Source organism: Lepisosteus oculatus, chromosome 15 (assembly GCF_040954835.1).
Source record: "Lepisosteus oculatus isolate fLepOcu1 chromosome 15, fLepOcu1.hap2, whole genome shotgun sequence".
Classification (NCBI taxonomy): Eukaryota; Metazoa; Chordata; class Actinopteri; order Semionotiformes; family Lepisosteidae; genus Lepisosteus; species Lepisosteus oculatus.
In genome coordinates, this window is record NC_090710.1 from 30,991,871 (window position 1) to 31,004,378 (window position 12,508).

General features: G+C 41.6%; 2 protein-coding genes across 2 annotated transcripts in view; both read left to right on the plus strand.

The window, feature by feature from the left end:
- The first annotated feature begins 291 nt into the window (after positions 1–291).
- cpb2 (carboxypeptidase B2 (plasma)) lies at positions 292–11,466 on the plus strand. Its single transcript, XM_015364060.2, has 11 exons — positions 292–416; positions 2,978–3,065; positions 3,401–3,525; positions 3,959–4,067; positions 5,913–6,014; positions 7,169–7,267; positions 7,885–7,995; positions 8,622–8,712; positions 9,488–9,690; positions 10,157–10,241; positions 10,930–11,466. The coding sequence occupies exons 1-11, from the start codon at positions 346–348 to the stop codon at positions 11,115–11,117; spliced, it is 1,272 nt and encodes a 423-aa protein (XP_015219546.2). The 5' UTR covers positions 292–345; the 3' UTR covers positions 11,118–11,466.
- rpl31 (ribosomal protein L31) overlaps positions 4,154–12,508 on the plus strand; it is a 38,841-nt gene continuing 30,486 nt past the window's right edge. The window contains exon 1 of the mRNA XM_069178858.1: positions 4,154–4,157. The gene's annotated coding sequence lies outside the window, so the exon portion shown is untranslated. The remainder of the gene's footprint in view (positions 4,158–12,508) is intronic.

Sequence of the window (12,508 nt, forward strand, 5' to 3'; positions counted from 1 at the left end):
TGCTCAGCTGGCTATGTTCTTTGTTTCATCTCCTGGACACGTGGTTATGAAAGTTCCCAGTTAGGTTTATGTCACAATGAGGTCTGGTTTCCATTAAAAGCACTATGAGCTATAAAGCCGCTTCTTCTCAAAAACCTCGTTTGATGCCCGTGTGATGAAACAACAGCACACGAATCCTATATTCCAGGACTAAAAAATATTCAGGAACCACTGCCTTCATTCTAAAGTATATGACTAAATTTTAACCACAAGACAAACAACTCTTCTCCTGAATCAATATGATTCTTTCAAGTGGGTAACTCATTACTTTTGAATCTGTTGTTGAGGTTGAGACCACTACTGAAAATGAAGCATTTTGTGGTGGCTCCTCTGTTGGCATTTTTTCTTATCGAGAATGGATTTTTCACATCGACAAGGTACCGTAAGTCGTCTTGATTTTATAACTGCTGATTGAGAAAGGAAGGTTATCCTGGAAATCTTCCGGAAGATATAAACTATCCTGAATGAAGGTCCTAAAATGTAGATATGCTTTGTAATACACAACTGGACCTTACCAGATGGTTTGTGATGTAAAGCTAGAGAATGACAATGATTTTAACTCTGTAAAAAGCTGATAACAGTAGAGGCTATTGTCTGTTATATAGCAGTAACAAATGGTGGTTAGAGCCAAATCGATACTCCCTGAGCAAAGTTCGAGCTCAGCCCTTAAGTCATTTTTTTTAACAGGGAGTAAGTACAGTATAACACCAATCTCAGCTTGGTCCAGGTAAGATTTCTAGACATTCTAATATCAAAGGATGGATAAAGAGCCAATTGTGACCTCAAATCGGGTTTCATATTTTTGGTTTAGAATTTTCACCAGCTTTTAATGTATTTAATATACTCATAGAACATGAATTGATTTCCATTGCACACATTTGTGTTTCTTTAATTATAAGGAATAGGTACTTACACCCTTTCCATAAAAAATAATGACAATAATTGATTGCACTTTTATTATTTTTTACTGTTATTTCTTAGTAAAAGATCACAATAGTTTCCAACTTCCATCCTGAATTGTTGTGAATCTCTAAACCCAATGAACCACGAAGCTTCTCTGCTGTGGTGTTCAGGGTTAAATTTGATTCCCATTTCTCCCTTTTAAAGCTCTAAATGGTTTAGTCCCAGTGTATGTTTGTGATCTCTTCTCTCCATCGACTCCTCAGCACTCTGGACTGGAGTCTTTTCTATTTTCCCATTCTGAAAAAATGACCCACTGCATCCACAAGTCCTAATGATGATGATGATCCACTTACATTGTTGCACAGAGTTCCCTCTGTGCGTTTGACACCTCGTAGGAGATTTGAAGCTTTTCCTCTATTTATTGTCCATTTGGTAGGAGATGAGTGCATATCATGTGACACGTTAGCACCATTTTCCATGTTTCTGGTTTGTTCAGAGATGGTTAAATTCTAGACACTGGTGTCTTCCTCTACGTCCATTAAATTCTGGATTGGATAGGTCCTGTTCTCACTCAATACTCACGTTAAGTGATAACTCTAATCACCGTAAATCAGCAACAGTGGATCAGTAGAGCTGATTTACCTTCAGATTAAAAGATGCTGCGGCCCGGCTAGCTCTTGTCAGTAGAGCACGAGACTCATAATCTCAGGGTAGTGGGTGCGTGTCCCACGTCGGGCGCCAGGTCCTCCGGGTTGGAGGTTGGGCACAAGGCTAACAGCCCTGTCCCGTAAAAACAAAATGTTATGATAACAGCAACAGGATGTTGCTGCCCCCAAGTGAAAGGCATAACAGGCAAAATAGGGTACTAAATACTACCCTCCCTTTTCTCCTTTTGAGCCTGGCCTGTCTTATAATAATAATAATAATAATTGCTTACACTTATATAGCGCTTTTTCTGGACACTCCACTCAAAGCGCTTTACAGGTAATGGGGACTCCCCTCCGCCACCACCAATGTGCAGCATCCACCTGGATGATGCGACGGCAGCCATAGTGCGCCAGAACGCTCACCACACACCAGCTATCAGTGGGGAGGAGAGCAGAGTAATGAAGCCAATTCACAGAGGGGGATTGTTAGGAGGCCATGATTGATAACAGCCGATGGGGAAATTTGGCCAGGATGCCGGGGTTACACCCCTACTCTTTTCGAGAAACACCCTGGGATTTTTAATGACCACAGAGAGTCAGGACCTCGGTTTTACGTCTCATCCGAAGGACGGCGCCTGTTTACAGTATAATGTCCCCGTCACTACACTGGGGCATTAGGACCCACATGAGCTGCAGGGTGAGCGCCCCCTGCTGGCCCCCCTAACACCTCTTCCAGCAGCAACCTTAGTTTTTCCCAGGAGGTCTCCCATCCAGGTACTGACCAGGCTCACACCTGCTTAGCTTCAGTGGGCTGCCAGTTGTGAGTTGCAGGGTGATATGGCTGCCGGCATCTTGACATCATACACACGGTGGATTCGCAGCCCAGGGCCCTCAGCGCTGGTGAGAGGAGCCTTGGGGAGGTGCGGCTGATACATTCTCGGCGTAGTGCCAAGGGGCTCCTGCTGCCACTGTCTGCTCTTGTACTTCTGGAGTCCATGGGGGTGGAAGAAGGGGAGTAACTGGGAGTCGGGGAAGTGTTTTCATTCTTGCATTGCAATGTATTTGTTATATCTGATAAAAAAAAAATAGTTATTCTGATTAGTGCAAGCTCTTAGTCTAAATCCCTTCTTTCAGTCCAGTCACTCTGGTCAGTGCATGCTGAGAGAGTGAAGTGAACATCATAGCTGAGAACGGTTTTTATTTTTGTCTCGTATAGAAATTAGCTTCTGTACTACTACTCCTGAAGCCCAACATGACAATCAACCAACTACAACCTAAAGGAAGTCGAAAGATTTACTGACTGGGGCTGTTGTAAGCCGCTAGGAGGATGTAGCCGTTAGCTTTTTCTATTTTGCATGTCTCTGAAGCAACTATATCTTATCACACAGGAATCAAACATCTGATAAAGTTTTTTCAATGACTGTGGCAACGGAAGAAGAAGCTGCCACTATCAGGAACGTGTCCAGCCACCCTGAGGTAATATACAGTACAACACCCTGCATTCATGCACTTGACCAATGTGAATGTGAATGACCTGATCTGTATGGTTTACCTAACCCTAGAAGTGAGAGAGAAAAAATGCATTAACTACTGTACAGTATGGTGCAAAATGATCTTTTCTTAAATTAAATAGTTTATCAAGTTTAGAAGAGGTGGGATGTGGCCTAAGTCCAAAGCTGACAAGTCCAAATAACCCTTTGCTTCAAGCACGATCTCTGCTTGAAGTGCTGGAACTCCCTGGTTTTATCATTTAAGCAAGCCAACGAGTGTGTACTCTCTACCAAACACTGGGACTGCTCTTCTTGTTGCAGGTGGTATTGTGGCAGCCAGACTCCCCCCAGAACATTAAAGCTGGCACAGAAACACACCTTTACATTCCTGGCTCAAGTGTGGAGAGGATTAAAGAGCTGTTGCATCAGAATGGGGTTAAGCACACGTGTGTAAATTCATCGATTGGTTTAGAAATGCTTTTGGTCAGTGTGATGCAGTGGACGTCTTAGAGGAAACTGTGCCTGCTTTCGAATCATTGCTCTTCCTCTCTTGAGCTTTACACATCTCTCAAATTGCATTTATCATAAAAAAGGGCTTGGGGAAAGAAAGCTATGCTCCATAATATTCATCAGTGAATTTCTTGGACTTTGTCTATGCCAGACCTGTTACCTTTCAGATAAAATTGATAATCTATGATTGAGATAACATGATCACATCTCTACAAGGTCTGTTAGTTGTATTAAATTGAAATATTCTTGTATGTATAGCTGTGAAATGATGTAGATGTCTTTATTGAAAGTCAAACATTGCTGTAGCTCTCCAGCCACACATGATTCTCGTGCTTTGTCAGGTCTTACCCGTCTGTGTTGGCTTTTCAGGGTCTTGCTGGAAAATGTCCAGGAGCTGATCGATATGCAGACTAAAAATGATTCAAACGACCCTCGGAGTTCCGTGTCCTTTTATGAGAGGTATCATCCTTTAGATGAGGTAGGAAAGCTTTACTTTACTTCTCTCTCACGTCTGTGCTGAATTAAAATGTGTCTGCTGCTCCCCTTCATGGAAAACATTCTTGGAAGAAATTTTTGTCTCGAAATACTGCTCTCCAATGATCAAATTGTGCATCACGCAGGGTCAGACTATTCAGCCGTTACAGGTTTCCATTTCAAAACTGAACACTGTTATATGTGATGGAAGTTGGATGTCTGCAAAACCTGCAAAGAAGGTGCACCAGGTTTCATTTACTGATTGCATAAGTATTCAGTCTCCCATCTCGTGTAGGTCAGCCCGTGGTGCTGTGGCACTACGCAGGGTGTGTTCAGTGTGGAGGCGGAGCCCTTGGCTAAGGGTTACGTGTTGTCTTGACCACCTCAGCTGAGGCGGTTCATTTTGGATGAGCCACAGCTGTGGGTGCCGTTTAAGAAAGCGCTGTCCAGTCTGGATCCTGCTGTCACAGGCAGCGATTTTTCTTTGCCCCCTTTTTTTTAAAAAAAAAAAACGTCCAGGCTGACCTCCCGCCAGCGCCTCTGCCCCTGCAAACGGGGCATCGGCTTTTACCAGCGTTCGCCGCAACTCCTTCAAACCCGCCCTGCTACAGTACTAGTTACAATGCTGCTGTCAATATTTTTGCACAGGCCTCTACCAACCTGGTGCAGTGGGACAGCGCAGTTCTGACAAGTTCACTGGGGAGAGTTGATTGACTGCAATTGTCAAGCCTCACTGTACAGACTCAATTGGATTCGTCGGGAATTTACCTGTATCACTCAAGGACATTCTCTCTCTTCTTACCAGACCAGAGCACTCAAGTGTGGCTTCGGCTTTGTGCTTCAGGTCCCTGTCCGGCTGAAACCTGAATTCTCCACTTTTAGATTAGTAGATTTTCCTCTAGGATTCACCTCATCATTACACCATCCATTACTGACTACATTACTACTTACATCTGAGAAGACGCATCTCCTTAACATGATGCTGATCTCATAAATTCTTTCTCTCATATTAACAGAGAACCTCCTCCACAAGAGTGCTCTGTATCTCGTGAGATTTTTCAGTTATTTTTTTAAGATTAGTAAAGGCCTCTTTTGTGTCAATATCCTGACAAACCAATTGGCAGCTCTTTCAAAGATACTGTTGGCTTCACAGTGGCGTCTCAAACCAAACGCCAGTCTACCAAGTGCTGGGGTGGTGTGATGTTCAATCCACTTCCTCAAGACTGACTTCGCCGAACCCAAAAGGACGAGTAAAAATTTGGGGTACACATTTTTCTATGTCTGTAGACCTCTATCTCCTACACGGCGACTGTACTGTTAAATTTGATAAAGACTTGGAGTGTTTTTTTTCTATGCTGGTTCATTTTTGCGAAGAAACTTATATTTCTACTATGGTCTGTCTCCATGGTGCCGACAGTTGAAATGTGGCTTTCTCAGGTGGCTACATTACGTACAAACAGCAATCATTACAGTAATTGTAACCTTTCAAACTGTGCTTTTTCTGGACTAATGTAGGGGTACTGGAACAAAGGAGGATGAATATTTATGTAATTTCAAATCTTTGAGTTTTCTGTAAAAAACACATTTATTTACATAATATCAGCATTTTGTGGATTTATATTTATCAATATGGTGTAGGTATCAGGTTGTAGTAGATGTAGACAGATAAACTGATGTACTGTATAGATTCAGTACGCAGGTACAGATACAGATTAGCATTTCTGACTGCTGCTGTCCAATTCACATTTCCTGAATGCAGCCCCATTAAATTGTGACTTTTTAAGATCTGTATTTTATAGTGATGGCATGCGGAAAGATGTTTTGATAAAAATGTGTGTCTTTTTGTCAGATATACTCTTGGATAAATAAAACGGCTCAAGACAATCCACATCTGGTGAGGACCATACTGATCGGCTCAACATTTGAAAAGCGTCCCCTTTACGTTTTAAAGGTAAAAAATGGTGATTTCTAAAATAAATTAATGTCACTGTATCTGAAATTAAATATATTTTAAATAAGTATTAATAATTACACTATGAAATCTTTTTAATGTTTTCCAGAATGTTATGTAATAATCAACAATTTCCTACTAGTAGTATATGTATTTTCTCTCTTATTCTTCAATGCTATTTGTTTTTTATTATTCATTTGTAGAACTATACTTCTCTGAGGGTATTATGTTACAGGTTACATTTTCATTCGGCTTTAAACTACAACTTCCTCCCACTGAAGCTCAGCAGGTGTGAGCCTGGTCAGTACCTGGAGGGGAGACTCCTGGGAAAGCTGAGGCTGCTGCTGGAAGAGGTGTTAGTGGGGCCAGCAGGGGGCACTCACCCTGCGGTCTGTGAGGGTCCTAATGCCCCAGTATATTGATGGCACTGTACTGTAAAAAGGCCCATCCTTCGGATGGGATGTAAAACCAAGGTCCAAGTCATTAAAAATCCCAGGGCGTCTCTCAAAAAGAGTAGAGGTGTTACCCCAGTATCCTGGCCACATTTCCCCCTGGCCTTTACCAATCATGGCCTCCTAATAATCCCCATCTCTGAACTGGCTTCATCACTCTGCTCTCCTCCCCACTGAGAGCTGGTGTGTGGGGAGCAGACTGGCGCATCATCCAGGTGGGGCTGCACACTGGTGGGGGTGGATGGGATCCCCATTACCTGTAAAGCGCTTTGAGTGTAGTTTCCAGAAACGTGCTATATACTGTATGTGTAAGGAATTAATTTAATAGTTTAGGTGTAAGTCAGAAATAGTTCAGGTGGGTAGCTGCGTCAGCATGCGTAGGCTGCAAAGGAACAAGTCATTGGTTTATTCCATGTTGGAAAAAAAGAAGAAAGAGAACATAACGTTTCGGCCGTGGAGCCTTCTTCAGGTGACAGCTCCATGGCCGAAACGTTGTGTTCTCTTTCTTCTTTTTTTCAGCATGGAATAAACCTATTACTTGTAAATCAGAAATGCCCATACAACAGTGCCAGCTTTGTCGTCAGGCTAATTTCACAGTATGGGTAGAAAGTAATGAGCACTCCAGGTCTTTCCAGTGGGATTAAGTTCAGTGAAACTGATAGTGTCGCTTGTTCATGCATTTATGAAACTGCGACTTCTCAGCTGTCAGGAAGAAACCCCTCGAGAGCAATGTGGATGGACTGTGGGATCCATGCCAGGGAGTGGATCTCTCCTGCCTTCTGTCTGTGGTTTGTTCAGTATGTGAGTACACAGCGTTCCTGCGACGTCACTTCGGACATTTACTCAAGAGATCAGCTCCTGCACGAAACTGCATTTTAAGCACAGCATCAACATTGAGTTGAGAGTTTATGAGGACAGGTGTCTAATTAAGAAAAATAAATATTTTTATGAAAAAATAGGAATAGTGGACCAAACAGTTAGAATGCAACGTGACTGCATTACGTATGGGCAGTTGGGCTTTAAAAAAACAGTTAGGGAGATAGAAGATTTAAGCAGTCTTCTTCAAAACCAAGACATTTTGAATTTTGATCAAGGTATGTATTATAAACGTGAAATCAAAAAACATATTGTACATCTAGAATGAAATACATGCCTATTCAGTATATTTTTGAGCTCCTCCAACATTTCAGTTTTCAAACACAAGAGCTGTGAAAGAGTTGTCTGGTTTTATACCCTGTTTAAGGTCCTTCTTCAGTCCCACTGTTAATATTTTCTATACACAGCGCAGTACAGGAGCATCACAGCAAATAAAAGTACTTGTATTTTTACCCTTTTAATATTTACTATTTAGAAGGAATTTAAATGTGACTAATAACATTTTTAATTATTTAATGTCTTTCCTTTCTCTTTATGCATAGGTCATTCAGTTTTATAATACAAATCCTGAGATTACCCAAATTCTTGACAACATGGATATCTATATTCTTCCAGTGCTGAACCCTGATGGGTATTTGTTCACTTGGACAAATGTGAGTGTTTCTCAGTCCAGACATTATACTAATACAAATCATAACAAAGGGCTAACCGACACATATTCCGAAGACTATATTTCTTAACTATGACAAAAGGATTCATACAGCACATTTTGACATTTCATACTGATATTAATGTTTCATTATCAATATGATTTTTTTCTGTTTTTCTCCACTACATTTAACAATACAACATTTTATTTATTTATTATTCATTCTTTCTTAAATGAATGACAGACAAATAACTCAATTTGATTTTGCGCTCAGATCGTATGCCTTTTTATCAAGTCATTTGGATGACAAAGTAGAATTCAAATGTGAAAAACTGCAATGACTCCAGTGCTGAAGGCCTCCAGTGACTCCAGTGGTAAAGGCCAATGGGACCAATCATGGCCTCCTAATAACCCCACTCTCTGAACTGGCTTCATCACTCTGCTCTCCTCCCCACTGAGAGCTGGTGTGTGGGGAGCGGACTGGTGCATCATCCAGGTGGGGCTGCACACTGGTGGTGGTGGAGGGGATCCCCATGACCTGTAAAGCACTTTGTATGGAGTATCCAGAAAAGCGCTACATAAGTGTAAGCAATTATTATTATTATGATGATGATTATTATTATTGACTAGAATCGAATGTGGAGGAAGAATCGCTCGCAGTACGAAGACAGTGATTGCATAGGGGCTGATCTGAACAGGAACTTTGATGCAAACTGGTGCAGTAAGTAACAAATATGACTTCTTCTGCAGAGTGATCTTACTTCACGTGCTCTCTGAAATAACTAGGTGTGTCTGTGTGTGTCTAGCTTGTCCTTTTCCCATTGTTTCTTGATGTGCTTTTCTGAAAAAAGTGGCCCTCTGCACGGGTGCCGTTACATTTTATAAAATGTTGTCGGGGGTGTGACAGGGTGTCATAAAATAGGGATATCTAGAGGCAAGCTTAATTAAAACAAACACATAAAGCAGCTGAAAGGTAAAGATGCAGTGCTCTTGCATTTACAGTGCAAGAACAAGTCGTCCAATACTCAAAAACACAAATAAAAAGCCTCCCTGAGCTTCTCACAGGACTTCTCCAATTCCTCTCTAAAGCAGCTGGGCAGCTAAGCTGCTTGCCAGCTCCAAAGCAAAGTCTCTTTCTCATAAACTTTCACAAGCTCCAGTTGTTGCTTCAGTCTGATGATTTCTGCCCTCTCTCTCTGGTGCGACTTGCATATCAGAAGGTCGGCTCTCCTTCACCAGACAACAGATAAACAATCAAGCCCCACCTTCCTGTTTTTTAAACTGTCACCCAACCAACTGTTTTGCATCAACCACTCAGGTGACCAAGGACAGCAGGCCAGTCACGTAGGGCATTCTGGGTAATGTAGTTCAGACAAGAGTCTCCATCTTTCTGACCCTTCTACCCTCTCACGGTTGGGGTTGGTCAAAGAGGCAGGGTAGGCTGGGGACAAAGAAAAAGTGAAAATGGGAAGTAAACTGTTGTTTTGCTTTCTCAGCAGAGGGATCCTCACCAAGGCCCTGCGATGAGACCTATTGTGGGCCTTTCCCCGAGTCGGAATCAGAGACAAAGGCAGTGGCCACCTTCCTCCGTAGCAAGAAACACATAATGAAGCTCTATATCTCTATCCACTCCTACTCTCAGATGCTACTCTTCCCCTACTCCTACACCTACAAGCAGGCAGACAACCACAACGAACTGGTAGGTCATTTAGAGTCGCATCAACAGAGGCTTTTTTAAAAAAAGGATGTTTATAGGATTGAAGCTCAGTTTCATGACAATCCCAGTAAATTTGTATTTTAAGCTTGCTTTGGAAATGTGTTGCACCATTTTGTCTCACACGCACAATTCTGTTTTGTCACAGCAGATTCTTCACTTACAAAATAATAATAATAATGAATTTATTTTATAAAGTGCCTTTAGAGGTGGCACCTCAAAGCACTTTACAGAATGCCAGCAACAATAAAAAAATACACAAGATATGCACAACGAGAGGTGGCAGTAGATTGTGGTACTGAATACAGTAGGAGCAGAGGAGTAAAGAACAGAGCTAGTTAAGTAAAGAAATGCCTAACAGAAAAATGTGAAACCCTAAATGAGAATGTCATAAATTAGTCACTTTGTTCGAATACAGAACACAAATTTATAAACTGACTCTTCCTTTCAGTTTACTCTGGCAAGAGAGGCAGCCTTGAAAATCAAAAGGCATTATGGGAACCACTACAGATATGGCGCTGGAGCAAAAACAATCTGTAAGTGGATGTGCTGTCTTAGATTTTTTGTAAAAGGTTTCCCTTTACCTCCAGGAACCTCCACTACCTCTTCTGTTGCAACTGAAGTTCTTGTGCAAAATGTTCCTGTAAGTTCTTTCCTTCCAGACGTCCTTGGACTCAAATCTAGCATGGATCATGAGTCAAAGGTGCATGTTTCTACCAAAGGATTTTAATTCCCAAGATAGAAAATCACCACATGACATTACCCATGTTGGGTATCCTGGTAAAAAGTCAGTAGATGACAGTTCAGTCTTTGTCATGTGTGGAGTGAATCACCCTCTCCATCACAAGTGGGCCCACTGACACAAGATAAGAGAGAGAGTGTAGAAACCACTACCTGAGCTGTGATAGCCATGCACAGATAATGAAGCCAAATCAGCCAATTGGTACGGCCAGCTCACAGAATTGACTCAATCCGTTATCTTTCATGCTCTCTGTAACGATCATATGCAGGGTGCAAAATTCTTAGACAGGAGCCGAGTGAATCCTGGTTGACAGGACAATCCTGAGATGATCCTGTTCTTTAATGGGACAGAAAAAGTCCTTGAATGTTAGGCAGTGACTGCATTCCTCAAGAAGCTGCTTTGAGAAAAATGTGCGATCAGCCTCATCCAAGAGTCATGCGGTATTGAGAATGCTGTTCGTTCTGTCTTTTATTTCAAATTAGATCTTGCACCAGGCGGGTCTGACGACTGGGCGTATGACATAGGGATCGATTACTCCTTCACTTTTGAGCTCCGGGACAGGGGCCAGTACGGGTTTCTGCTCCCACCCAGTTACATAGCGGTCGCTTGCAATGAAGCCCTCACAGCCGTGAAGTCCATCGCCACGGGTATCGTCAAGAAAATGGGATGAGCTCTCGTCATCACCAGGAGCTCTCAGAGACAGGACCGGAGCCTTCTCTCTGACCACGACAGAACTGCACCGTACTTTAAAATCATGCCACCAAGTCCCTACATTAACAGCAAGACCAACTCTTTATGAGCAGGGTGATTTCTGTTTTTAGAAAGGGTAACATCAAATATTTCACAAAACATACCCATCTATATAAATCTATAGTGGCAATAAAACAACATATTTAACTTTATTCATCAAAATAAAAAGACCTTTGTTCTTCATTGCATATTGCAGGAGCAGTTGATATTTTTGTGTCATGCAAAAAACTGCAAAATAAAATTGGTAAGTCATGCCTTGTGTAATAACAGCCTTATGTGAACCCTTGAGATCTGAATTTATTGAATGATATTGAATGTCCAAATCATAATTAGCTTTTTGTCTCAATCCTGACTAACCTACCTCACAAAACTCTGTACAAGCAGTGTAGGAAAAATCATATTCAGTACTTTTTATGGTACATACTGTATGAACATGCCAGAAAATTCTTAATTGAGGTTCTAGATGAATAAGCTGTTGTCACTAGAATAGAATAAAAGAGACAGAAGGCATTCCCTGATGGTTGTCTTCATACACTCTATGAGATATCGGCAAAAGACTTGGTCACAATCAGGAGATACAATACATGTTAAAAGAACCAACAATATACAAAGTCCCTTAAAGAATTATCTACTATTCGTATTAGAGAGACAAAACCAAGCTTGTCTTTTAACAATTCACAGTACTGTCAATAAAATGATCACAAAAAAACAGGTCGACTTCACATGGGCAGCCAATATGAAGTGTTGAAATAGGTCATCCATAACATTTACCGAACAAATGCAGTGGACCCATTGTCAGGTGTTCCTTGTCATTAACATCATGTCCATAAAGCTGTATTACAGATCTATCAGATCTATCACTATCCTCGTGCTTCAGGGCACTTAAACTACTTCTGCCCAGGGACACGAAGTTTTGCAAAGCATTGATGATACCTCCTCACACATAACTGAAGAATTTTAGAAACCTGAGCTTGAAAACGCTGATGATCAGTCATGTAGTTTCCATATCGGTTGCATGCCCGCTTGATTCCTTTACACTCACAGCAAAAAGAGCAGGCCAGCAGGGCTTTCTGTTCCTGGTTTAAAAACAGATGGGGGAGAGAAGTGTCTCTGTATCTTTTTTTTTTCTCAGACCCCAACCCATCACAGAGGCATATTCTGTTGATACAGGCTTTCTCAAAGGATACTTTTTGTCCAAAATACAGTAGCTGCATGGGGCTTATCTCTTATCTTATCTTAAGATGTCACAGAGCGGTTTAATGTGACTTTGAAGTCAAAATATTAGAAGTGACTCCCTGACCAGAGAGGCAC